The following is a 26754-nucleotide window of genomic DNA, read 5'->3' on the forward strand; positions in this document are numbered from 1 at the left end:
TTGCTTGACGGGGTTGTTGTCTTGGCATTTAGTCCAATGCTATGGTGTATCCGCTAATTTAGATTCGAAATGGAATTTTGAAAATAAATATTAATTTGATATAACTAAATTTTAATTATATAATTTACATTTATTATATATGCTGTCGTCTATGAAAATGATTAACATACACACCCATTGCCTTAAGCAGGAACATTAAAAATGCATAAACAAATTTTATTATTATTTTGCTGTCTCAAACTATCCGTTTTGTTGAATTTGACAAAGCATATTTGTGTGGTTGCATTAGTTATTCTGCAAGCGTAATTAATGTATATTAAATTCAAAAGTTCTTAATCTATCATATTAAATGAACCAAGTGGGCGGAGCAATCATATAAAATGAAATGCAATTTAATATGCACATTAGAAGCTAAAATAAATCATCAAAAATTATTTGGATTTCGTTTTTGGGCGCTTAAATTGCATCAACCAACACATTCAAATGGGCTTCGTTTACGTGTGTGCGTGCGGGTGTCTGTTGTGTGTGTGTAAACGTCTGTTTCCCTTTCCGTTAACATTTTGTGTCTGGTTTCCGGCATTTTGTGTGCGCTATTTAAAATTGTTTTCCACGATACGAATCTGCCCAACGCTCTCTCTTTCTGTTTCGTTCCCGCGAATGGCGAAAATTTTGCTGCTCGCAGACACTTGAAGCAGAAATTGGTAGCAAATTGGCGGCCTCGGGGTTACGAAGACATTTAAGGGCCGACAAGGAAATGGAGAAATAAAAAAGAGGGCCAAGAATAAGGCCAAGAAGTCTGAAGAAGTAGGAGGTACTAGGTAAATTGTGTGCAAGCGATAGAAATCTCTCAGAATATTTCTTGTTTTTTTCTACTTTCTTTCATTCCTATTCAAAATATTTGCCCCTTTATTTGCCTCTTTCCTTGTTCCTTAAACTTCTCTGTTACCATTCGTTTCGTGCATTTATTCCAAATTCTTTCATAAATATTTGCGCCCTTTGTGCGCTTAATTCATTCATCAAACTGTCAAATGAATGTCAAAACTAATAGAGCCACCACTAGCCCACTTCCTCCCCATAAAAAAAAGCCACGAAAAGGTGCTCAATTATTGAAATGAATTAGTGGGCGCCAGTGGGTGGGCTTAAGCCGATTTCTCCTCTTCCTCCACAAGGGCTTTTTGTCAAAACATTTTCCTACAGCACGTTTTATGACATAAAGAGTGGGTAAGCTCCTTCAATGAGCTTGGACACTTAATTGGAGTTAATATCGATTTAGGGGTGCTCAGAAAGCAGTATTATTGGATTCAAGGAAATAATATATAGGTAGTCATATTTTAATTAATTAAGGTGTATTCTATATTGATATAAAATGAATTAAAATATATGAGAAAGGTATTAAATCGTATAGCACACATGTTAAATTTTTTTGAAAAATCATCATAATAGGTAGCTTAAATTCAAATTATATGATGCTAGCTAAGCATAAATTTAATGTAAATATATGCAATTTTCTGTACCATTTTCCTCAAACAAATGTGATACTCACTAGCAATTTATTCAATTCTGTAATTACGTAAGGCTCTAATTAAGCAATTCCAATTTGTTAATGGATATTTCGACTAAACAAGCGGTATTACCCATTATGGGCCCTGCTCTTCACCATTATCAGTTTTATTTTCGCTTTTCGAACAATCGCTATCTCAAGGACTGTTGGTGTTTAATTAGACAAACAACTCTGCGCATTTAACGCATATTAATTTTCAACTACTCCAAGCTCTTCGTTTCGCTCTTGTGAACTTTGAACCCAGCGGCATAGTCAAAATTATCATGGTTTCGCTGGCTTGTTATCATCTCATATCATGTCATCGCCCCCGCACCGACGTACTTGACTCTATATGGCAATATTCGCGCATTGATTTCTCAGATTTCAATCAATGTGTTTTTTGTCTTTGGTTCTGCCTTTCGAATTCTGTGTGGTTCAGTCGAGTGATTTCATTTTTCGGCAGCGGTAACCATTAAAATCAACGACCAATTGGCCCAGCATTAAACGGTACATCTATATATATATAAAGATATCTATATATACTATATTCTGAGCGGAACGTGTAATAAAAAGATAGCCAGCTGTGAAATTAAATGTTATTTCCAAGATAGCCGGCAAACAAATACTAATCGACGAAATTGGAAACGGAGAATCTGCAACTGACAAGGCAGTCAAATACAATTGTTTCAGTCGAATGGCAATTTAATTGCTAAAAATATTTAGCATTCAATTTAAATGAACAAGCATTTATTGGTCTTATTTACCTGTGTTATTTATTCAAGTGCTTTAAATATTCCAAAGTTGAGTGTGTGTTGATTCTGGCTTTTTTGTGTGCTTATTGGTAAGCTTTTCGGGTTTTTCACTGAATTAGGATTGTCAACAACTTTACGTGGCGTTGTCATGCGGTTGCTTAGAAAGCAAATCTAAATACAGATAAGTTGCTTAAATTTATCAGGTATTTTTAAAGTAATTTAGTTTATTTTCAATTCACACACATATGGTTTAATGCTGTGCTTAGTTACTTGGAATTTATTTATTTAACCGCGGATATTTTCGAACAAAAATCATGACTAAGAGAGCTAATAATCCAGATTATTGAGACGTAACAATGTTATATGGATAACATAAATATTAAAATTAATTGAATAGACAATCTTAACACTTATGTTTTGAATTATTAGCTAGACATTTAATAAAAATCGTATCAACTACACAGATTTCACTTTCAACTCTTATATATGGTCTGTTAATTTGCCAGTTTTAAACTTAGGACAGACAAATTAGGTTCTCTGCCATTTGGGTCTTTTCTGAGCATTGTGCACCTATTAAAGCTCATTATCTTTTGTTGTTTGCCGAAGCTCCTGTTTTCCCGCAGAAAATGTTTTTTTGCCCCACCCTGTTTGCTTTTCCGAGGCTACAAAGACAAAATGGCAGTTGCAGTTAGACAATCGAGAGTGGCTTTAAACAGAGGAAGTGGACGAGTGCAACGGAGAGGTTTTCCTCCCGGAATGTTTTCCTTGTTTTGTCTATGCATTTACGCTCATTTTCCCAGCCACACATCCCATTGACAGTGGCTGCTTTTCATTCAGTTTTTCACCCACTCATTAAATGGCGCGTTAAGCGAGAAGATGGCAAAAGTGAATGGTGGTAATGCTTTTTAAGCTGCTTAATTGTTGCCAAATACTTGCAGAATTCACTGCACTTAAAGAAAACTATAGTTCCAGTAACTTGTTCAAATAAATACAACATTTTAAAAGTTTTCTACGTGCAAATATTTTTCAAGCCAAATACTTGGGGTAACTAGAAACTTGTGCAGCTCATAAATCTCTGAACGCCGCCATTCAAATCGCCCAATTGATGGAGCCCAACAATGGCTGTCGATGCGAAGCCGCCTTTGCTGTCTGCGGAAAATAGGATTTTCCCCATTTTCCATTGTGCTAGTCTGTCTGCTTGGCGGAGGAAATGGAGCAGGGTACATTCGCTCTCTAGAGCGGCAATGACAACTATGGCACCCAATCTATGCTGGTTGTCAGTCTCGTCTTAGAGAAAGTGGGGTCAGATGTACCAGATTAGAGCCACATAACCAATTTTCTGATTAGCTCTTACTAACTCTAACTTACTAAGAGCCATAAGTTATTACCCTGTTTTAATTTTTGGTTTCTCATGTTTCTCAAATCAAATACGTCAAATAAAATTAATGAGCGTAATCAGGCAATGTTGCAAGTATACTGTGAATATTCCATCCGCTTGTCTTTCATATAAATTGACGGAATAAAGGCCATTCATGGAAATTGTGTGCCCACTGGATGCCTTTGTTTTGTAGTTTATGCGCCAGACAATTGCATTGCACCCCAGTAGGGATCGTGCTCCTTCGCACAATGGTCTTGCCAAGGAGCCCCTTCATTGTATTAATAACTTGATGCCGCCTGAATTGAAAGCAAATTTTCTAATCCTTCGTTGCAGCCCAGGATGGCTGGAATCAGTGGAAGTTGCCAGCCGCGTCTGCAGCTATATATATTCTTGTGCCTGCTGGCGTCGGTGTTTGCTTCATTACCGGAGGAACTGACAGGAGTTGCAGGACCTGAATCGAGAATGGATGTTCTAGGACTCTCGCCGGGACAAAGAGTCCTGGCTGCAGTGCCTGCGTCAGGTGAGCTTCGTTAGTCATCAGTGCTGCAAGTCTGATTGTCTCTGCAAGACGTTGAGTGTAGCATTTAAGGAATTTCAATTCAATTTGAACATAGCATTAAATATTTAGTACTGAAAGGAATACCATATATACTAAACTTAATATTATTATTATTGCACAAGTTGATGCTATTTTGTGAAAGGATTTAAATGTTTATATAGTAATCGCACACCACAATGTGATATTTTCCATCTTGCCAGCACTGTCCTCCGTTTGATACGCTATATCTCTCTTGGTTTTCCAATTAGCGTTGTTTATCACGCATACGCACTGTGGTCTGCGCTGGAGTGCCAGGTGGAGTGGGAATTCTAGGGCGGGGAGTACTCCAAGTGGGAATGTCAACGCATTCTTAATTGGTATTTCGCTTTCCACCTTCACTTAGTTGCGCCTGTTCGCAATCTGCGCTTTTCCCATTCGGATTCCTATTCCGCTGAGAACCCGAAAATAACTCAAGTGTCACTGCCTCTAAGCTCACCACGACTCTTCAAGAAGCTGAGAACTAAGCGACGGGGAGCAAAAATGGGGCAACAAGGGGCTGAGGGGCGTTTTGGGGACAGCAAGACAGTCAAGAGCAGCTGCAGCGAAACGTAGGCACTCAACCGAGCATGAATGCCACTGAAATGTGGACGCTGGCTAAGTAGCAAATGGAATATTTATGAAATCCGTTTCTCAGCGAAGCTATACTCAAATCAAAGTATACCTTAGCTTTTATTCAACTCTAAAAAGTTATATAAAGTCGCTTAGCGGACTACTTTTTTTTTTACATTTAATAAAATTTAATTTAGCGTCAGCTTCTGTTAATTTACTGCTACAAATCACTTTGAACACTTAATCTCTCAGCTTATATTTATATACTTTTTTGCCACTTGTAGCTAGTCAACACTGTAGTTTTATCACTTGCCGAGCGTTTTGTGTGACACTATTATCCCTCTTCTTTTTTCCCACTTTCTAGTCATTCTTCTCCTTTCTCCTTGTTTTTCCCGCTGCTGGCAGTCGACAATCGCTATATCCGCTTGTTGCCTGTTCCAGTTCCCTGAGGTTCTCCCATAGTCCCAGCAAATAGTTACCGACTGAAGCGTTTCCGTTGCAACAAGCGTTGCAAGCGGAATTTGATGTCGCTGGTGTCATTTGTCACGCGTTGTCGCTGCCGTCGTTTGTTTGTTTACCGATGCGTTGCTTCTGGTTGCCACTGCTGTTGTTGCTCCTCTTGTTGTCAACACAGATGAACACAGGTGCACTTAAAGAAATGCTGCCCAGTTTGCATGCCAATTTAATAAATATAGGTACACAAATTACTCTTTTAAGTTGGAAGAAGGCATTTTAACTTATGTTTTCCTAAATTTAGACTAACATTTCATGGCATGGTCACACTGCGAGTTAAAACAAGAATTAGAAGGTAACACTTGTATGTTATTTAATAGAATCATAAAGATAAGCTGATTAGTATGCTGAAATGTTATGGGTATTATAATAATAATGTAATAATATTAATAACTCAGATAGTTTTCTCAAAATTGTTTGATACTTTATAAGAAGCTTTCCGAGCTTTTTAGAGCATGATCATGCAGATGCCTTTTTGAGGAACCCAAAGTGGATATTTAGTTTCAATACGAAAAGATTTTCAAGTGGCGATAAATTCTTTGAGTTTTATGACTGTGTACTTTTTTGGTTTATCACCGCTTCAACGCGGGGGCGTGTGTGTGTGAGTGTGGGCCAAGTTTATTCTTGGCATCATTAAGCACCGACATCAACACTTAACACATATTGTTCCACTGGCCGTGCTCCTCCTTGACACCGCCTGCTCGACCTCTTCCTTTTTCAGCTGCCACTCCACACAATTGAGGATAAGTAGTGCCAAATGCCGGGGCAGCCATTAAAATGCAAATTTCTAGTGGTCACGTGATGATGCTGCAATTCAACTTGGCCCACATAAACAGCCAGCGAACACAAACAGGCCGCGAACAGCCAAGAACGACCGACTGACACTAACTCAACAGCAGAGGCACTGCATCATCGGCGACTTTCGCTTTTACAAAAAGCGGAAAAAGGGAAAAAAGAAACGTTGTCCTTACATTGTTTTGGCCTTTCCTCTTTCGTTTTCCCATTTCGCCGCTTTCCATTTGCCCATCTGACATTTTGGGTCAGTTGTCGCTTTTGTTTTCCGCTTGCTGTTGTGTTTTTCATCCGCTTTTCGGCCAACTTTCAACTTTAAAATGTGTGATTTATTGCCGAGATGCCGCGGCGAACTTTTTTCGGTGCGTTTAACATGGCGTATGATTAACGTCAACGCGGCGTATGCATAACGCGCAATTCTGGGGAAATGGCAGCAGCACTTAGCGACAGCTCAAAGCAGTGGAAAAAACGAAACGAAACGAAAAGTTCTTGGCCAAAGCGATTCGGAACTGCAGTTCAAAATTAGTTTCGAGTGACAAGCGCGTAATTCGTACACAAGTTAATTAAATAAGTTTGCAATCGCAATGCGAACCGAGGTGAAAAACTACTTCTAATGAAATTCCCAGGAATGAAAAAGAAACGATAAGTTTATGAGAAAAATCTCTTCAAAAATAGTGAATTGCTTTTAAGAAAATATATTAATTGAACATAACCTTTTTAAAAGTTTGAGAAACTAACTAAGATTATTATTGAGAAAGAAAAACAAGTTTTCCCCTTTTTTTCGCTGTTAAAAGCCCAAGTATTTGTAGCAACCCATTGAAACGGAAATTTGAGAGTAATTTAAAGCTCAATGGCATTTGCTCAATAAAAAGGACCCCTTTCAGACACTTTCGTCAATCATCGGCATTTTCCTTCATTTTCCCAGGTGATTGCTAAACAATTTGATTCTGTTCGTTTGGCTTGATGATTGGGCAGAAGAATTGTTCTCGTAAATGTTCAATTGATTGCCAGCTGCCATCGACATAATGGCATTCGAGCCCAAAAATTGTCTAATGACTGCACTCCGAGACGCTTATCAAAGATTCATGTGCGCATTTGCCAATCACCTGCAGAGCGGATCGCATTTCCCCCGACCGCTTTTCCCATTTCCTTTGCCATTTTCCTGTTTTCTGTGGCGATTGCACTTAACTGACAGTAAGTAGCTAGTTGAACTCAAACAAAATGCTTAGCGCACAATCTGAGAACAAAACAGCACTCGAGGAGGCTTCAGATACTCGAGTACTTTGGGGTTTTCGGGTGGAGGCTTGGTGCTTTCGAGTGTTTTAAAATTAAATTTCTTGCTTAGACAGACACTTGAAGAATTGGATGGAGTTAAACTGCGAAAAATTACTTAATAATCTATCAAATTTAGAATTTGATTGAGTATTTTAATCAAAGGCTTAAAAAGGCTTGATTAATTTTGAAGAATAAACAGGGCACCAAAAATACTTTAATTGTCATCTTTCAAATCATTTTACCACAGATTGGTACTTAAAATTTATAAATTAATATTTATTAAGTTATAAAAATTACTATTAGAATTTATTACTATTATTTATTACTTATTGTCATATTTTTAAGACGTTTTTCTGAATTTAGAATATAAATAACTTATTTTAGTTTATTTAATATTGTTTTAAATTATTTAGTGAAAGCTTCATATTTTTTTCTTGTGATTGCAGGACGCACGAGTTTTTTGCTGTACCAATTAGCTTTGGCCATAAATTCAGCCGCCGGCTTGGAATCGCCGACGATGCAGGAAGTGGAGGTGGTCGATGTGGTGGAGACCCAGGAGCAGTTCCTGCCGGCGAGCCCTGATCCAAACTGGCTGGCCGCCATGGCGAATGAGTTTCAGGTGAGCCGCGCCTCTTAGCCTTGGTCCCGAAATCGGAAAGCCAGATAACTCCTGCCAACATAAATCACGCTGTTGTTGCTGCTTAACTTTTTGGTGTTTTTTTTTTTTAACTTGGCGCCGGATATCTGTCAGAACCTGTCTGCATTTGGGTTGAGGGTGTCTCTTCTGGTGGAGTTGTGTAGGATTCGGAGGAGCTTCTTCAGGCACGTGACCGCATGGTGGTCACGCTCCACCGCCGCCGGATTTCATTTACAGCCAGCAGGCACGGCACGTCGCTGCCCAGGATTGAAAACAATCAAGGAGCAGCTAAGGATTTATCAGTCCCGTCAACTGCCATCGAAACGAAGGGCAATAACCGATTAAGCTTGGAGCCAAGTGCATCATTCGGTTTGGGATCACACCCACTCCAAATAATTGCTGCGGATTATACATCTTGACGGGCATTGAAGTTTCAATTTTGTAAACGATTTTAATGGTTAATAAGGTGGTATAAAATGTTAGATATCAAAAATGTGGATTTTCGAACTGATTAAAATTTTAAATCCTCTTTATTATGTGATATCATCCTCTATATACCATTCTATATACTTGGTGTGGTCAAAAAGTTAGCTTTGCATTTAATTGAGATCCTCTGGAACAACTTTTCGCACTCAATTTTAAGGAGGATATCCGTCGGACTCCCAAGAAGTAGTTTGATAGAAAATTCATATTTTCCCGTAATAATCACATCATCAACTTGTCCGAAATTGCCTCAAAGCAAAAACAAATTTTGCTGACCGAGATTGCAGCTACATAAGTCTGAAATAGCCTGTATTAAAGCATGCATCGAAAGTTTCCCATTAGCACTTGCATAAAATGATGGTATCTCTTGCATAGCCAGCTTTGGTCTATTTTCGAGCATACATTTTTCAAGGGTTTTGGCCAAAAAATTTAAATATCTGCTATGCAGCCCCCTCTGGGAACTTGGACTTCGGAGTCGATTTTGGTCACCCCAACTCCGATCCTTTTTTGGTATTGCATTTTCCGTTGTTGCCGCTGGTGTGGCTTCTGTTTTGGCTGGTTTGCTCGCTTTGAGACATCTGCTTTCAATTTCGCAGATTGTCTCGCACAAATAAATGCAAATTTTATGCAAAACAAGCGACACTGATAGTGGTAGATGTATGGTTTGGAGCCAAAGAGCAGGGAAGTTTGTTTCGTTTTTTAGTTCGTACTGATAAGCGTTTGGCTGCTTGAAATTACGGTATTTCATATTGGTAAGACACCACCATATGGTCATTGTATGAGCTTCATTTGTAGTCTCTCTGAATTTGATATAATATATTGTTTATTTTCCAAATTGGACATTTCTACATTACATTACCTAACAAGGGTTCGTTAAATTTCTAAAAATGTACATTTTTGAACTTATGTAAAGATACATTTTTGAACTTATCGTTTGAGTTACAATTGTGCCATAGAATTGTTTTGTTGATTCTATCCAGATAGCTTTTGCTTGAATATCCTTAACAAATATTGGTTGCAGACTTAAAATATATAAATGAAATAAATTTAAATAAATTTTTTATGAATTTATTTAGAAATCTTTCCAAGATTTCAAAGTCCTTTGGATTTCTGTGTCAATTCGTTGTGTCAAAGTTACACGATTTCCTCTTGAAGTTGCAGCCCGGGTAGGAATACTATATTTTTTCTGTTTCAAATTGCATTCACAGTCTTGAGCTTTAGACTCATAGGTATAAAAGGCTTTATTATTTCTGACCAAGTTGGGACTAGCTTGGATACTTTGCAGAAGCCAAAACCACTGTTCATTAGGCTGTTGGAGGAAGCCCATCCAATTCGACTGCAACCACCGTGGCAAGTTTGCTTCTGAGGCCGAGTGAAGTAAAAAAACAACGAGAGAATGTCCACTGGGGATTACTTTGCTTAATTCAACTGCAAATGAAAATTGTTTGTTCTGTAAATTCAATCTCTTGGTGTCTTGTTGACGTTGTCATTACGCCGATGTCTGGCTCAGCCGTTTGTCGGAGGCCCTGGGCCCTCGCTTGGCACCTCGCCAGCACCCCCGACCTCGGCAACAGCTAGCTCCCACACCTAGCCCCACCATTTTCAGTGAGTTCATCAAAGCGTAATCTGCACAAAATGGCGTCACTTCCTCAGCCGGAGCGTTTTGGGGAAAAAACAAGACGGAAATGGCCGGGAACTTTAAGGCTAACTATGCTGGGGACTCTCTAAGCATCCGAGGCAGCCTCAAAAAACCCCTCCTCGCTCACCTAATGGAGTCATAATTCTTCAGCTCGTTAGCAATACATGCAACGTAAATATGCTTGCTCCGAAAAGTATGCCAGGCATTTTTTTTCGTCCTTTCCACGTTTTTAAGGACCATACCCTGCAGGCATTCTAATCGGTTGTGCCGGGGCTGGCCGATGGCCTTGTAACAGCCAGAGGAGCTCAGTATGGGAGATTAATTGATTTTAAAGTGGTGTTCGGAGTAGGAAGGAGAGTTTGAATTTTGTGGATTTTTAAAAAAAGATAATAACACTATATTTGTGTTGGTATAATTTTGTCCATATATAGAGATTGTTTACATATTTCATGAGTTATATATATAAAGGATTAATATTGAATTTTTATATAAATTATAAATTTATTATATAACAAACTGTTTATATCATCCTTTTATTTAGTATGGCATTTAAGTTATAGACGACTGCCCGAAGCCGAATTTTTCGTGTATGCAATTTGATGAATTTAATTAATATTTCTATTTCTATGCCATCAATCTATTGAAGCAAAAATGCTCGTCCAAAAAACACATATACATTTACTGCTAGAGGGTATTCTTTAGCTTTAAATTCTCAAAAGCTACCTCCATCAATTTGTTTGCCATATTCCCTTAGGCGACTTCCCTTTCGCATCTGTGTTTGCAGCGGTGTGTGTGTGTGTAGGGTGTGTGCTTTCCATGGTATGTGTGTTGTCCGTCGGTGTTAAACCTTTTCGCCTTTCGGGAAGCCGTGGGCGGTGGGCGTGGCTCAACAGAGAAGCCGCCTTGGCAGTGGCCGCTGTCCTGACAAGTTGCTTAATTGAAAAGTGTTTTGTTTGGCATGCCTAAGGCAAGGACATACACTTGTACACTAAGAAAAATTGGAGAAACTTATTTTTACATTTATATTGGGAATTTGATAAAATAATTATGACTGTATTAAGTTCGCAGTCTCTTAGTTACAGAAGTCACTTTGGTTCTTGTAGCACAAAGTTTTTCCTTTTGAGTGTATATTACATTAGATTTTTTACTATAAGTGTAAACTATATTTTGACCTATATATACATGTTATGCGTATATTTTCTTTTATTTTGTGTTTTACCTAAAGGAAAGCGAATTTTGCAAGTGCTTTTTAGCTTTTAGGACCTTTGCCCCAACTGCTGATTTGGCAGCTTTTACGTTCAATAATTTGCTGCTTATTTATGCGCTTGCTTTAAACCCGGCCGAAAAAGCAACAAAGGACTTCCGCTTCTTTTTGCTCCCCCAAAGATCCTTCAAGGATTCTGTGATTACGCATGGGGTGGAGAAAAAGTGCCGCATATTTATCACTTTTCCTACTTTTTATTGCTTCCTCTTTCGCATGTCGCCTCCCTCCCTCGCTGTCATAAATAATTATGTTATTTTAGATTCTGTATCTTTTTTTTGGACTTCTTGCGTTGAGTCGAGATAAATTGTGGCAATAATTATCGCACATTTTTCACAGCGACATTTTTCAACGACTCTCAGCATGAATTCGGCGACAGTTTTCGTAATTAAGTCGACATGGTGACTTAATGACGCTGCCACGCCCACTCGCATGATAACTCGGCACTTATGTTTATGGCTTTTATGTATTTTTACTTAACTTTGATGCTGATTTGGCAGATGCTTACGAGGCCTTGCAGCCAGTCAAATTAACTTAATCAAAAGCAACACTCAACTTTGTCTGGAGGATCCCTCAAGGACCTTCCGTTTTCAGCCTGTGTTTTGGGCCAGCTCGCTCCTTTGTGTCTCAAGTGTTTGTCTGTCTAATTGGTAAATTTAATTAGCCGGCCACCGGTCACCTGTTTGTGCTAAGTTCTCCTCGCTGCAGTGTGAAATTCCACTTTATGCTCAAATTTAATAAGCACGCTACCAGATTTCGACCAGCTGCATAACATTTACAGACCCACGATCCTGGGGCAAACTCTGCCGTTCGTCCTTGCCTCGCAAAACGGAACTTTAGTTTACCTTTTGCTTTAACTCTGACGTTAACGGAAATGCAACACTCTCTCGGCCGACGTGCCACTCCCCCGTTTGGCGCCCCAACCAGTCAACTAAGGCCATTCCAGGGGGTTTGATAGTGAAGTTTATATTGAAAACAGTTTGAAATTCTAAACTCTTTATTTAATTTCCAAAAAATCTAAAAATAACATTTATCTTTGTAAAAGGTTTAATATATATATGCATTTATCTTATGTTTGCGAGTAAGATTTGCGTTGTTTTAGAGGACATATCCTATCCTATCATATTTTCCTCCAGAAACCTATATAAATATAAACCTATAAATTTTATTGATTTTAAAACAATAATTGGAGGCGGTAAACTTTGTCATCGCCCCTCGTTGCCCATAAAATATATAACATGGCTAAACTGCTTTGGAGCTGTTTACTGCAGTTTTCAATTAAGTTGCCAATGTCCCTCTGCCGGCAATTTTCCTGTTCCTCAAGCTGAAACTCATCCAGGTTGCTGCTTCCCTTTTTAATTAGTTGACAAACTTGCACATTTTTATCGACGCCCGTTCGTTGTACCTGTGCTAACTCGTCCCGGTTTGCACATCTCCTTCCTTTTGGACGTCACTCTCTTATTAATTTCATTTTGCACTTGTAATGGCCAGTATATATCGCATCGCATCGCTCATACGCAGCGTTGCACCGGAAATTAATTTCCGTGCGCTTTGGCAAAGAAGGGGAAGAAGAAGAAATCGGACTGTCGGGTTGATTGCTTAACAATGTCAAGAGCAGCGGGGAAATAAGCAGGAGATAGATAAAATATACTTAGAACAATTTGAATTGGTGTTTTACAGATTTAAAGTAACTAATATAGAGATCAGGGATTTATAGCACTTAAATCCAACAACTTAAGCAATTTTTGTTTGTAAAATTGTATACTTATCAAATAAATCCTCTGGCTATTTTGTTTTTTAATTAGGGTTTTCAATAATAATCTTAATATTACAATAGAATTTTGATTATACTTTCGTATAATTTTTGTACGTCTTTCAGTGTACTTGTTGATGTTCTGATCATCTGGTATACAATCCAGTTTCGATTCCGTACTTGCACTAGTAACCGGAAATCTGTAATAATCTTGTCGCTTTGATTTCAGAGTGTGCCTGTGTACGAGACCTTTCCGGCGGACTTGCAGAACTGGCTGATGGATGGCTATGGGATCAGTGCCACGGATTTCTACCACAGCTGGGGCAGAGCAGGATTTGGCAGCAGGAGCAGCTCCCGCACCCAGCTGATCTGTACGGCAGATGGCCAGTGCTATGAGGTCAACAAAATCGTCACTGCCTGCTGTCCATTCTGAGCATCCAATAAAGGCATTGAAAACAATCGAGAGGAAATCATAAATTTGTGGCACACACACAGCACACAGAGAGTCATCGATTGACAGGCAGTTCCGGCATTGTCCGCAATGAGACCATTAAATACCGACGCTCCTGTGGCCGACCACGTGGTCAATGGTCGATAGTCGTTGGCCGGTGCATCTGGCCAACAGATTGGGGGAATGTACAGGGAATGGGGTCCGTAATCGAAATCGGAAACTGCCAACTGCAATGGTCCCTCTGTCCGTTAAGCATTTTTTGCGGCACGAGTAGTTCAGTTAACTAACGGAGATTTTCCGTCATGCGAGCAGGTTTATTTTTAAGTTTTTTTTTTTTTAGATTTTACAATAGCACCCATGAAAGGAAAATATCTTTATCAGTAAGGGAATGTACATATATGTATTTTGGATTCACAGCAAGTTCAAAGAGTTAAAAAAATTAAAAACAATTGAAGGTCCATATTTAAAATTTTAAATTTAATTTGTAGAGATGGGTTTTTCAAAATTTTGAAAATAATTCTAGATAAATTAGCATTTTTATTTAAATAACTAGATTTTATTAATATTTCATTTGGGGCAGCTTCATAACTTAAATATATTAAAAAAATTTAAAATAATAACTAGGTTTAAATATTTAATGGTTTTATTGATATATGTTTCAGAGCTACACCCTTCAAACATATAAAACCTAATACAATTTTGTTTGATAGCCATTTTGCATATCTTAGCAAATAGAAATTGATTTAGAATTAATGCTTTTAGAGTGCACGCTTTTCCAAAATTGTTGCGGTCTTCTTCCTTAAATATGACTCATATACAAAATGATAACCATTTTAGCTTAAGTCAAGGGTATTACCACGTCGACTCTATTTTTATATTTTCCACTCCCCCCTTAGAGCTTCGAGCTCTTTATGCGTGTCTGCAATCAGCGACAACGAATGTTTCCATGTACGAAACGCGTGCCAAAAACAAAAGGAAGGGAAAAATGCAACAGCAAAAGCCGGAAAAGCGACGACAACAACAACGGGCTGCATCAGGAGGGAAAATCAACATGCAACAGCGAAAACGAGCAGCGGCAACAAATGTCAGTTATTTTCATGTTGCTCTCATTTTGCCTTTGCCACCCATACTCCAATATTATTTTCTTTTTTTCGCATTTCATGCCCGAGACGAGACTTTTATTTTGCATCCCATAGTCTGCAATTGTTTCGCTAGTAAACAATGTGATTTTCAGCGTGAAATTTCATTCAATCGGCTGGGGTATATGGCCATATCTGGCCATAACCCCTGTTAGCCCCACTATACCACAGTTACCAACTCATTCGACGGCCTTTGGTGGGCAATTTGTGTGTGCGAAAAAGTGTATGACCCCAAAAAAGATGTCGAGGTGCCTTTTTGTTTCGATATGTCCTTTTTTATTGCAACTATTTGAGCGAGTGTAATGCTTTTTATGCATATATTGTTCGAGGATTTGCTGCCTTTTTCTGCGCAAAATTGCTTTTAATTGATCAAATTGTTTAAATATACGGCATGCATATATGCAAATACGTATTTGTGTTCTATGGATTCCTGCGTCCTTTTTTTTTATTGTGTTATTATTTCAATTAAGGTTGTAACATTTTTGTTTAGTTATTTATACTACATAAATAAAAGAAAACGTAAAAAAAATATGTTTGATGGAGTATGCACGTTTGACAATGTTATTATTATTTTTTTGGGATAATTATTAAAATGGTTTTATGGGGTTATCATATTTAAACTACTTGATGCGATGAGTTCTATAAAATCGAAAAGTTAATAGTATTTTCGCATTTATATTTATGGAAATAAGAACTTATTTTATCAGTGCTTTTTTTACTCTTCGTATATAAAGTGATGAAGATTTTAAATTGATTTTATTGTACTTTTTCATACTCTATGGTTGTTCAAATTAAAGCTAAAAAATAAAAATAACGAAAGCAATCAGCGGTGATTAAGAACAAGTTTTTAAGTGCTGCAAAAAGAAATGAAATAAGAAATGCAGTTTAAAAATGTAGAATAATGTAGAACAGAACTATGTGCCTACCTAATATTTATGTATTTATGGAATGCAATGAAATTTTAATGAAATTGTATTATTGACTAGATCCTTATAGACATTCTCTCAGCTCACTTCCTTTATCGTATTTTATGTGGAACTTAAGAAATAATATAAATATTTCTCATTAAGAGTTTTGCAAATGATATTGAAGTGCATATAGCTTATAGCCCATGGAGTGGAAATACCATATCCAATGCCAAGGCAGTTCTTTATTCAAACTGCGCTGCAATTTAATTAAAGACACATACCGATTCAAATGAAACACATATAAATAAGTGAGGAGGCAGGCAATACCGAAAATATTCGCGAGCATAAATGCCAGCAATTTTCCGGCATTCATTCGCAGCATCCCCGTGTTGCAACCCGCCCCGCAACAGCCCCTCTTCCCATGGCTTTAAAACTTAGCACGGGGCGCCAGTAGGAAAATGTTGGCTCAAAGCTTCCCGAATCTCGCCATTATGGCAATCTGTCTGAGTGCCCCACCCACCCATAGATCCGCCATATCTCCGCCCACACACGGCGGTATGCATATAGGTAATGCATGTAAACGATATTGCTTCACTCAACTGTCGGAGGGGCATTAAATAATATTTTACGCCGGGGAGACGGTGGGTGGCATCAACGTGGCCTGTGACATTTCTGACTGCAGGCTGCCCGGGAAACCAAAAAAGCCGCACCATGGCAACTTTTGCCGAATGGCAAATGGCAGACAGACGAACAGACGGACAGGCAGGCATAGATGTCATATGCAGAATTATGTAACACGAGCGGTATTTAATTTTTTAAGCAAACTAACATGTCCTGCCAGCTTTTGGCATCATCTGCATTCAGCATTTAGCATGTGTGCATAAATAGTTGCATCCTTTGCGGTTGCAGCTCTTCTATGGGTTTGATTACATCTGGTAGCCTAGACCCCGTTTATGGCTTAAAAGCTTGGCTTTCAAGTGAGTTTGGCTTATAGTTTTTCCACTTTTTCCTGTTAAAGCCCATTTGAAAGGCACTCAATTGGAGTCTTTAGTACGGGGCCTTTAAAGCTTTTAGGATTACGATTTTTACTACGAGCCTGCATTCGAGTACTTCCATTATATTTATTTTACCAAACGAAATCCATAGAAACTTTGTAGTTTTACCTAATATGCATCGCCTTTCTTTTAGGCAAAGTAAAGATATACCTTTCCATTACAACTAATATTCATCAGCAATTTGATAGCTGACTAAATTTATAAGCTATGCATTGGAAAAGCACTTAGATGAGAAATTTGAGAAGTTTGCTAGACCCAAGACCCTTCCTTTTATGGTGGCCAACAAAAGCCCAAAAGGCGTCGTTCCTTTGGGAAGTTTTTCTCTGCTGATGACACGAAAGACGTGTCCAAAATGCGGGCTTCAATAATTTGAGGTAAGTTTATTATGCAGATAAACAAAATGGGCTCCTGATTTTGGGTGACTCAGCATTGAGTTTTTCCATACCACACATGGATACGGGGATAGCCCAGAGCCTTTTGGGCCAATGGTCAACAATTGCAGGCAATCATCTAGGCAGTTACCTTATTACAACAACAATGGGCCAAAATGGAGTGGCTGGGAAAAACGTTGGCCATAACGGGAGTTATCTGACTGTAAATACATAATCTGCTGGCTGGGTGGTTGGCTGGCTGGCTGGCCCAAAGTGAACCCGTCGACGTTGCAGCTTCCTGGTTCCCAAAAGATTTGAGACGGCTTTTGCACCTTGAATACGGATTTGCTTTTATTGCCGCATCTTCCTGTTGCCCACTTCTGTGCACTGCAAAAAAAGCAAAGTATTTGACACAAAAATTAGGGAAAAATCTATATTAAGAAATAAAAACTTTTAGAGAAAGGTTTCAGTTCTAAAATTTCGATAAAATGTATATTACAATTTTACATGATTTTATGACTATATATTTCGAAAGTGGTATTGTTGTTACTTCAGTTAAAATCGGTTTATTTCAGTGTGGCTTCTTGCTTGCGTATTTTTTTGTTGTGCTTTCCGCTTTTAGGGTTAAGCAGGTGCTTTATAAACCAAGCATCCAGGTGGGCGGCCTCGAACGGTAAATAAGGACAAATACCACGTAATGGGCAACCTGTGCGTGGCTGAAGCCCCATCGAGAAAAACTAGAGGGACAGAATCCCTTTATTCCAGGACCAGAAGCAGGACGCTGGTAGGCTGTAAAATGTTCACCTTTAAATGGGTCCCACAAGCGCAATCAAACGACTCTTGTCAGTCGCATTTGTTCTGTTTTCGAGGTGAAGACGGCAACGTGTCGCCCAAATATTGCTTCCATATTCATAATTACTTAAGCGGCGTGGTGATGTCAAGTCTGCCGACATCTTTACTGGCTCGTGAAATATTTATTAAGTGGCCAGAGTGGAGTGGAGTTGAAAATACTTTTCCCATAAATTTGACGCTATTGCGTTGCCTTGGATTTCGCATTCAAAGCAAAGTTCTTATGGCTTATTAAGGTCGAAAGTTTGCGATAGTTTCGGCTATGCGAAAGCTTGTTTTAAGAGGCGATTAGCTTGTGCGTTCAACTTTATAAATTAAATGAAAGTTTAAAGTTTTTAATTGCACAAATGTAATTAGATTACGGTTGGGATTCACATCTCATCCTATTTAATTACTATTAAATATAAGAATATGTGAAACGAGCATGTGAAACTAATGCTCTTCCAATTTCACTACAAATGTTCAGATCATTTTATATGTAAATTTTGTTATAATACTTTTATAAAATTAGAAGATTATTAAAAAAATATTTAAATACATTTTTGTTATGTTATTATACTATTTATTTTTGTTTATATCAAAATACATGTTAAAATAATTATAAAATCTGCAGATATTTTTAAGAAATATCTCAGTATATTTTTTAAAATTATGTTATGTACATTCAACAAAACTCAACTAACACACCGTTCAACTGGTCAAATATCAACTATGACCCACCACAAAGCAAATATAAATTGCCTGGCGTAATCCACACCAGCACAACCACTACCAACAACAGCTCAGGCCACCAAAATCACATAATTCATACATGTGTATATATGATTTAGAGAGCACACATGAAAGACAAACAGAAAACGTGGAGAAACTAGAGGGTAAGCCCGGCCGACATATTGAAATTCATAACTACATACAGAAACCAATTACAATATCAATTTAAAAGGGATTAAAATAGCCCGGCCGGAGGCTTAAGCGGCTCCCAACGCCACTCGCCATCTAAACTGCCGCTCCTGTTCGTTCTCCATGGTCAGAAGATGGCATACTTTGTGGCGTATTTAAGATTTGTTCCCTTGTAAAATTTGTGAAATTGCAAATTGTATTTGCCTGAGCCGTGGCGAAACCCACGCAGGGAGCCCAAAACTTTTAAATTAAATTCTGAGCTAGCAGATTTTCATAATAAATAACGAGTCTTACACGAGCATAATCAGCCATAATGCCATTGTGTAATGTCAAGATACACTGTATTCAACTCTCAACAAGTGGTGAATTCTTTGCGATTCGGTGTGTATTTTTGCATAATTTATCTACACTGCTTGTTAAATCACAAATGCTGTACACAAAGAATCGCAATTTATGCGAGAGTATTGACGTCCGTACACTGGACCAGGCCAAGATGCAATTTGGCTGTGTAAAGATGCCGATAAAGTGCAGTCTTCTGGTGTGCAAATAGACTAAAAACATAAACTGCAGACGAGGCTAAGCAGTTCTAATGCATTAAATTTAAACGCTCGACTAAGCGGTTTAATTTGGAAAGTTGCAAAAAGCTTCGCCAATCCTTCATCGGTCCAAGAATTCACTTCCTGCCCCTCCTCGACCACGTCCATTCATCGATTCGTCCATCCATCATGTCTATCAATGGTCTTAGCCATGAGACAGATAAATCAGTTAAGCATCGTCATGTCAAGTTAACAGGCGATTACAAGGGCTTTACCTGACCAGATACGCAGCTTAAGACCAGTGCGAGAGGTCAGCAGGGTTTAAGAGGATGTTTCAGTGAACCATTCGCCCTGTTACCTATAATATGCAATAGTTGCTTAAACATAATGTTGTCCTTTTTCATTGCAGAACAGAAGCACAAATTTAAAAGTGATATACTCCCAATTAACTTAAGCAGATATGTACTTGTAATCAGAAGCGAGAGCCACGTCTCACATTAGCTGGCGATTACAAAAGGCCGTCTGCATGCGAATATACACCGATATTTGATAACCAATCGAGTGTGGGCGTCGCAACAAGAGGATATCACGAAGGACACGCAGAATGGAAGCCTGCAGACCTCGGCTTGTTGATAAAAGAAATTAAACAGACAGCGCTGGAATAAAAGGGAAAACACAGAGGCAAAGGAGCATTAAGCCCACAAGACAATTGACAATGGGTGGGCCTGAAAATGGTTCAGGGATTCGAAGAGGGGTGTCCTTTTGGCAGGGGATCTGTGGCATTTGTCTCGACTGTCTCGTTGACATGACGTTGCGCGAATTGTGCGCCACGATTGCTGTTGTGCGTTCTGTAGGCTGTGTTTTTGGTTTGCGAGTCGTCTGCCAACAAAGTGAGCAACACGCGCCGATGATTATGTTGACGCTGACAACGACAAAAACCACAGGAACAGCAGCAACACCTAAAGCAACAGCAACAACAGCAACACCAAAAGCAACATCAGCAACAGACTTCTCCGAAAACGAGTGCCATTTTCGGAGTCCTGTTGGCGGCAAATGTCTTGTGGCACGAAGCTTTTCATTGACTAAAAGTGACGCATGCGCAATTGCGTCAGCCAACTTGGACTCCGATTTGAATTCAGTCCTCCGTCCTCAGTTTCAGTTCGTTTTTGTCACTCGTTCGTGCTGCACGGCACACGCGTCGTATGAGCGATATCACCTGGTCTTCTAAGACTGTTTTATTGGATTTTGGCGCAAGAAGGCAAAAAAGCCGGCTAAAGTTTCCCTCGTGGGTGTGTGTGCGTGTGTTGCCGGAAATACTTTGAGCAATCGAAACGACAAAAGGCGACAAAAAAGATAGAAACCAAAACAAATGTCTAAGCAAATTAACTTGGCCCATTCGTTGTATTGCGAGCATTGTTCTAGTGGTTATATTATGTTTGGGTTTTTTTGCCCAGCCCTCCTGCCAGCACGAAAGTAGGTTAATTGACGTGTGTTGTGGGCGTATCTACAAGGAAAATAATAAAAAAAAACGTACCTACGAGTAGAAAAACAAATACACGAGCAGCCAGTGAAGTGGTCAATTGCCACTGCCAGGGGCCTCTGAACCCCCTCGATAAATCAAAAGTGTGGGCAAAAAGTGCGGCTAATTTAAGGTAGGTTAAATGGGTATACTTATCGTTGAATATTTTATTATGTCAAAATATAATAATGCTAAAAATACAAGTTTAATCAACACTGACCGCAGTGTTAATGCGTTTATTTTGACGTTTGTGCCATTGGCTTAAAATAAATCTACATAATGTGGCAATAGCAGAGGATCAATGCACTAGCAAATATCTATTGTTTTTGAATTTTGTGCTGATTATTTGTTTCCACGTTGGCCAATTTTAATTAGTTTGTGCACTGAGCAAGCATCGATTAATAGGTAATATATTACCCTAAAAAAGTATGAAGCACAAGTGTGGAAGTAATTTTAAACGAACGTCATTGTTTTATTGTTTAAAAAGCTAGCATATTAAAGCGATAAGCTTCCAATTAAAAGTTAATGGGATCTAGTGTTAAATATTTGTATTAATGTGATGTATTTAACTTTTTTTGTCAAGTTTATTACTCTCATGTGGCATGAGTTCTCAACTATATGAGATAAATAGTTTCTTTTGTTATTATAATGCGGTAATTTATGTATTTCTTTTGATAAAAATAAAAATGCGGTATATTTTTTCAAATTACCCATTGAAAAAAAGTTTCGCATGCCAGTGCGACAATTGACACTGCAGCAAACAGAAAAAAGGACATAATGCAAAGGGGAATAACATTGCGTAAACAAAAATAAACATATGCAAAATAAACTTCAAACAAATGTTGCCGCACCGAGTTTTGGGCCATCAAAACAAACACAAAACACAGAAAAAGGATAAAAACAGAAAAAATTTAAACCGAAGTGAGCAACGCGGGGAAGTGGGTTCATGGTCGGTTGCGAATCGGTGCCTTGGAGGCAACTTTGTTGCACAAAATTTATTAATTTTTTTTGTTGGCCAAGTGCGTGCTTGTGTGTTTAGGGTGTGTGTCAAATTTAAAAGCATTCTTGCCAGTTGCCTTTGGACGGACGATGTCCTGGCAGCTGCCTTTTTGTTTTATTATTTTGCGGAAGCTGCGAACCAACATTTATAAAAAGGTTTTTCTTGCTCGTCCTGCTACGTGAGCCATGCACACACAAACGCAACAACACACACACACAACAAACATGCCCACACCCACAGACGCACATTGCTGTGCATTACCGTTATTTTATGACGGAAGTACATTTAAGCAAATTTTTTCTCACAGAACTCCCGCTCCCTTCAACCGAACTGGAAAAAAGGGCTGCCAAAAATGTAAAAACAAAAAAATTGGGAAACCGAGGAAATTTAAATATTTTCTTTTACGCTGTGCTTTTCAGTCAGTCTCGCTAAAATTTATGACCAACAAAATTGGAATATTCCCCAAAACAACAGCAGCAACAATAAAGTCAAGACAAAGTTCGCTTCGATGGCCGTAAAAAATAAGAAACCTTTACGAAGCGTTTCGATGAAAAATAACCAGTTAGAATTTGAATCAAGTAAAATAACATTGAAATACTCAATTAAATAAACAACTTAATACTGAAAATATAGAAACAGACACCTTATAGGTTTCATGATTTGTTTTTAATGTTATGGTTAAATGATTTATTATGCTTTTAATTTGAAAACAGAATGTTTGATAGCATATCATAAAATGTATATAAAGCCATTCCTCAAATTGAACTCGAGAAGTTATGAATATGATAAGCATCATAAACCAAATACTTTTCAAATGAACTCCGCCACACCCAAGGCACATATTATATTAATTGAAATTTAATACAATTACCAGGCGAATGTGTGGAAAGCCAAGTGAAAGTCGGCAGCCAAAACACACATAAATTCAAGCCACACACACACACGCACTCGATGTTGGTAAGGCAAGGAGATTTCTTGCCAAGTAAGTGACTCAATAAATAAATTTACTTGCCAACTTTTTGCCTTGCTGTTGCGGCCTTGGGGGACTGATTGTTGCTTTCTCAAGGTAGATTTGCGTTGGCAGGCTCTCCCCGTCGAAGGATCTGAAAAATACTGTAGCCGTAATAAACAACACTTGATCGAGGGGACGGGGTACAAAGTTAAGTGTGCTTTACTGGGGCACGCGAAATAAATTTCAGGAATTTAACAAGAAGAACGAGAATAGCAGGAGACAATTCAAAGACCACCTAATAAGATGTTGTTGAAATAGAAATTTAAGTAACATGCTGAGTTATATCAATAAACCAAGTAGTAGAGTATTTCACACGAACTGCCAATTTAAATCCCCGACTTTTCGCTTATTTTTCATGAGCCACTTTAAGCTGTGAATTATACCACGCAAAGTATTATGATCTGATCTGAGTGTCGAGGGTCGTAAAGCGGAATACTCAAGAATACGAACTTGAATTTGCACAGCATTAGCACAGAGCATCTAGAAAACAAGGACTGGGTGGGATGGGCGTAGCTCGCGCTTTTATTAAGTAAGTGAGCTATTCAAAATCAAAGCAGCGGAAAAATCCGCATCGCCCAGGGGCGAACGGTGTGGCAAAATGTGTCCGCCGATTGTCAGGCAAATGTCAAGCTCAAGCTGCAGGCGGCTTTCAGCTTGTCTCACGTCTCGTTTCGGGCCCTTTTCCGCATTTCCCCGCAGTTTTCTTCAGTACCAACACCAACACCAGCAGCAGAAGCAAGCACTTGCACCTGATCCTGCACCTGCAACAATGTGCAGACATTTATGGCAGCAGATGCCGCCGGCAGCAGGCAAATGCCTTGCCATCCTTGAGTGGCATTGCGATGGCATTTTCATGGCATTTCCGTGGTGCGTTTGCCGGAGCGATGAAAGCGCATTAGCTTTGTCATTTATCGTTGCATACAATGCGCCATCTTTGTTGCCAATTCGAAAGGGCAGGACGAATCAAAGCTTTAAAGTGCATACAATCAGCGTTAAAGCCTACATTTTTAAGGTTAGGCTAACTTTGACCTTACCCCTTTGTCTGTGGGGCAGTTTACATCTGAATGGAGTAAATTATACAGAGCTTTAGCTTATTTATATGGTTTAAAAATATTAAAAAAAATTTAATTTACAATATTAAAAGTCTATAAGATCTGTAGAGGCTATTATCGGCTTATTGCTATAGCATTATCATTATCATTATCATATCAGTTAATAGCCAACAATTATGCAGACTAATTGTAGCTGCCAAGTTGGTTTTCAACTGAGTTTTAAGGATTAAATTCATTTAATTTGTGTAAAATTGGTTCAGCTTACACCACTGTCCGTATTAAGCTCATCTGCATTTATTTTCAATATGCATTGTATGGCGTTTCTTTGTGTCGTCGCCGATGATGATGTGTGCTGGCATATTTTGCTTATCAAAGTGCCACGGACAGACATCGACCGTAGAGAATGTTGGTTTTGGCCATCGGAAAATGTCAAGGCTTCACATGCTTCGTTAGCTGCGTTTTCATAATGCATCAAGGCAATTGGCTGCAGGCTAGCCCTAATTAAAGGCTTGAATTTTCACTTTTCATGCATTCTAATATATTTTGTATGGACAAACGGACTACCCTTACACATTTTCACCTGTCGCCCCTTTGTGCATAAAAAGTGTGAGCAATTCATTCGCTTGCTCACAGGAGACGGTGGGTGGGGCAGAAAAAACACGTGCATAATTTAAAAATGCATGCATCACTCATACGCAGCGTTGCACGCTCCTTGTGGGCAGATATTCCGTGCCAGGCGGCCAAGGTAACAATGGAAAGGTCGCAGTGTCGACGTTGCCAGAGTTTGTCTGCCATTTTGTTAGCTTTTGGTTTTCCATTTTTAGTTTAGTCATTGTTTGCTTTTAAACTCTCTCTTTTTTCTGAACGGTTGCTTAGCTTCTGGGATTGGTGTGGGATTTATAAAAATGTGTCAATTTTTGGTTTGCACAAAGTTTTGATATGACTATAAATCATTTCAGCTTGATGGAGTGGGCTACTGCCGGAGGTGTGTGGCAAATAGTTGAGGCTATTATTTGTTTTTGGCTGCAATTAAAGTTGAATTTGAAAATAAATCATCTTCTTGATGATTTTTCAGTGAATTATTTAAATGCAAGAGCTCTCTTTGGTTGGTCAACTTATCTTGCTAAAAAATTCTTTAATCCTCTTTTTGAACAAAGCCCAAATCCTTTTCAATTGCCAACGAGTCCCCGAGTGCCGCCTGACAATTAAAACGCCCCAAAAAATGGGAAATAAGAGTGGTTAGTGAGAGAACCCCACTTGAATGCAGCTAACCATGAAAGCGCGTTAAAAAAGCATTGCATGCACATGGCCGTTTTGTAGCCCCCCAAAACCCCATGGCCCCATCAAATATGCATGTAAAACACCGCACAGCAGGCAGAATGGAGCAGGAGCAGCTCAACAATTTCGCCTGCGGACAAGGTCCCGCAAAAAAATCGAGAAAAAATATAAATCTTAAATGCCTTGACATGTGTTCACCGAAAAAAGCTGAAGCTTATAAAAAAATCAAGGAGCGAAAGGTAAACTGAAACTCCAAATACTCTTGCAGATTATGGAGCAGCTTAGTTTGACCAAAAATAGTGCAATTCAAGGGAATTGATAGTTTTTCAACACTTGCCACTTAGCATAAATGAAAACTTTTGGTTCAGAGTTAGTTTAATGGAACTTCATAAGTTATACTATATGTATCATTATTTATATTTGATGTTAAAACGACAAAAAAGAAGATGCAAGTTGAATAGCCTAACATTTTTGTCATAAACCAAGATTGAGTGTTAAAAATTAATGAGACTCTAATTACAATATTTTTTTTGATATTAATTTTTTTGATATTAATCAATGGCTATTTCAATTTATTTATTGAGAAGAAAGGAAAAGTGAAATACTTCAAACTATGATTTCTCTCACCCATTGAAAGGCTAAAAATAGTGAAATAGTAGCCCCAAGCGCTTTTCTGGCTCTGCGAACCCTGTGAAAATCCCGACTCAGTGGGTGGGTTAGTGGGTGTGTCAGTGGGTGATTTGCTGGTTGAAGGTCGTGGGAGTTTTTCGATTTTTGTATTTCGGTGGGTTGCTTAGCAGCAAATTACTTGCATGTCAATTGATGTTGATGACGCGTTGACAAATTTCGAATATGAGCGAATAGTTTTCGTGCTGCTTTTCCTGTTTTTCCCATCGCAGCAGGTTTATTTAATAAACCATTCTTGGAGCTGCAAGTATGGGCGTACATAGTAATATTTATGTGTTTATTTTGGTGCCTTGTGTATAATATGTAGATTTCGAAGGCAAAAACCGAAGCGGTAAATCAAAATGCATGCATTGCGTATGAGTGTTGAGGCAACAGAAGGAGGGCGGACTTCCTTATGATTTATAAGCACTTACTCATGTTGCATGAAATTGTGTGTGCTGCAAGCAGTTTTCGGCAGCAATCAGTGATGGACTTAAGATTTAGCTCAAATGAATAAGCCATAATCCATTTTTAACAAACAAATTCAAAATGAGCGAGACACATTCAAATTATTCAAATCTAAAAAGAAGATTAATATACAGCTGTGTTCTTCTTCTTAAAAAATATTTAAAATATACTTTAAAAAGAATGGTCAACGTCTATTTTTTAAGTTAAAATAAACTTTAGGAGTCTTAAAGCCAACTCGGATTTCCCATCACTACCGATGGCTTTGGTTGAATGGGCAAATTTCTAGACCTCTGCAGACTGTGACTACACACACAGAAGACTTACACTTGGCTGTCAAGGCACCAATACATTTGCATCTAGACAGCCTGGCAAAAATGCTT

General features: G+C 38.6%; 2 protein-coding genes across 3 annotated transcripts in view; both read left to right on the forward strand.

Annotated features, from left to right (window-relative positions):
* The first annotated feature begins 1964 nt into the window (after positions 1-1964).
* LOC6606117 lies at positions 1965-13630 on the forward strand. 2 transcript variants are annotated; one of them, XM_002030889.2, is made up of 4 exons: positions 1965-2047; positions 4004-4190; positions 7844-8016; positions 13400-13630. In XM_002030889.2, the coding sequence occupies exons 2-4, from the start codon at positions 4010-4012 to the stop codon at positions 13601-13603; spliced, it is 558 nt and encodes a 185-aa protein (XP_002030925.1). In that variant the 5' UTR covers positions 1965-2047; positions 4004-4009; the 3' UTR covers positions 13604-13630. The 2 variants fall into 2 exon arrangements, with proteins under 2 accessions (XP_002030925.1, XP_032575207.1); XM_032719316.1 differs by lacking the exon at positions 1965-2047 and adding an exon at positions 2177-2381.
* A 6911-nt stretch (positions 13631-20541) lies between these two features.
* LOC6606118 (basic-leucine zipper transcription factor A) overlaps positions 20542-26754 on the forward strand; it is a 59588-nt gene continuing 53375 nt past the window's right edge. The window contains exon 1 of the mRNA XM_002030890.2: positions 20542-21031. The gene's annotated coding sequence lies outside the window, so the exon portion shown is untranslated. The remainder of the gene's footprint in view (positions 21032-26754) is intronic.

This window comes from Drosophila sechellia, chromosome 3L, assembly GCF_004382195.2.
Source record: "Drosophila sechellia strain sech25 chromosome 3L, ASM438219v1, whole genome shotgun sequence".
In the NCBI taxonomy this organism is placed as follows: domain Eukaryota; kingdom Metazoa; phylum Arthropoda; class Insecta; order Diptera; family Drosophilidae; genus Drosophila; species Drosophila sechellia.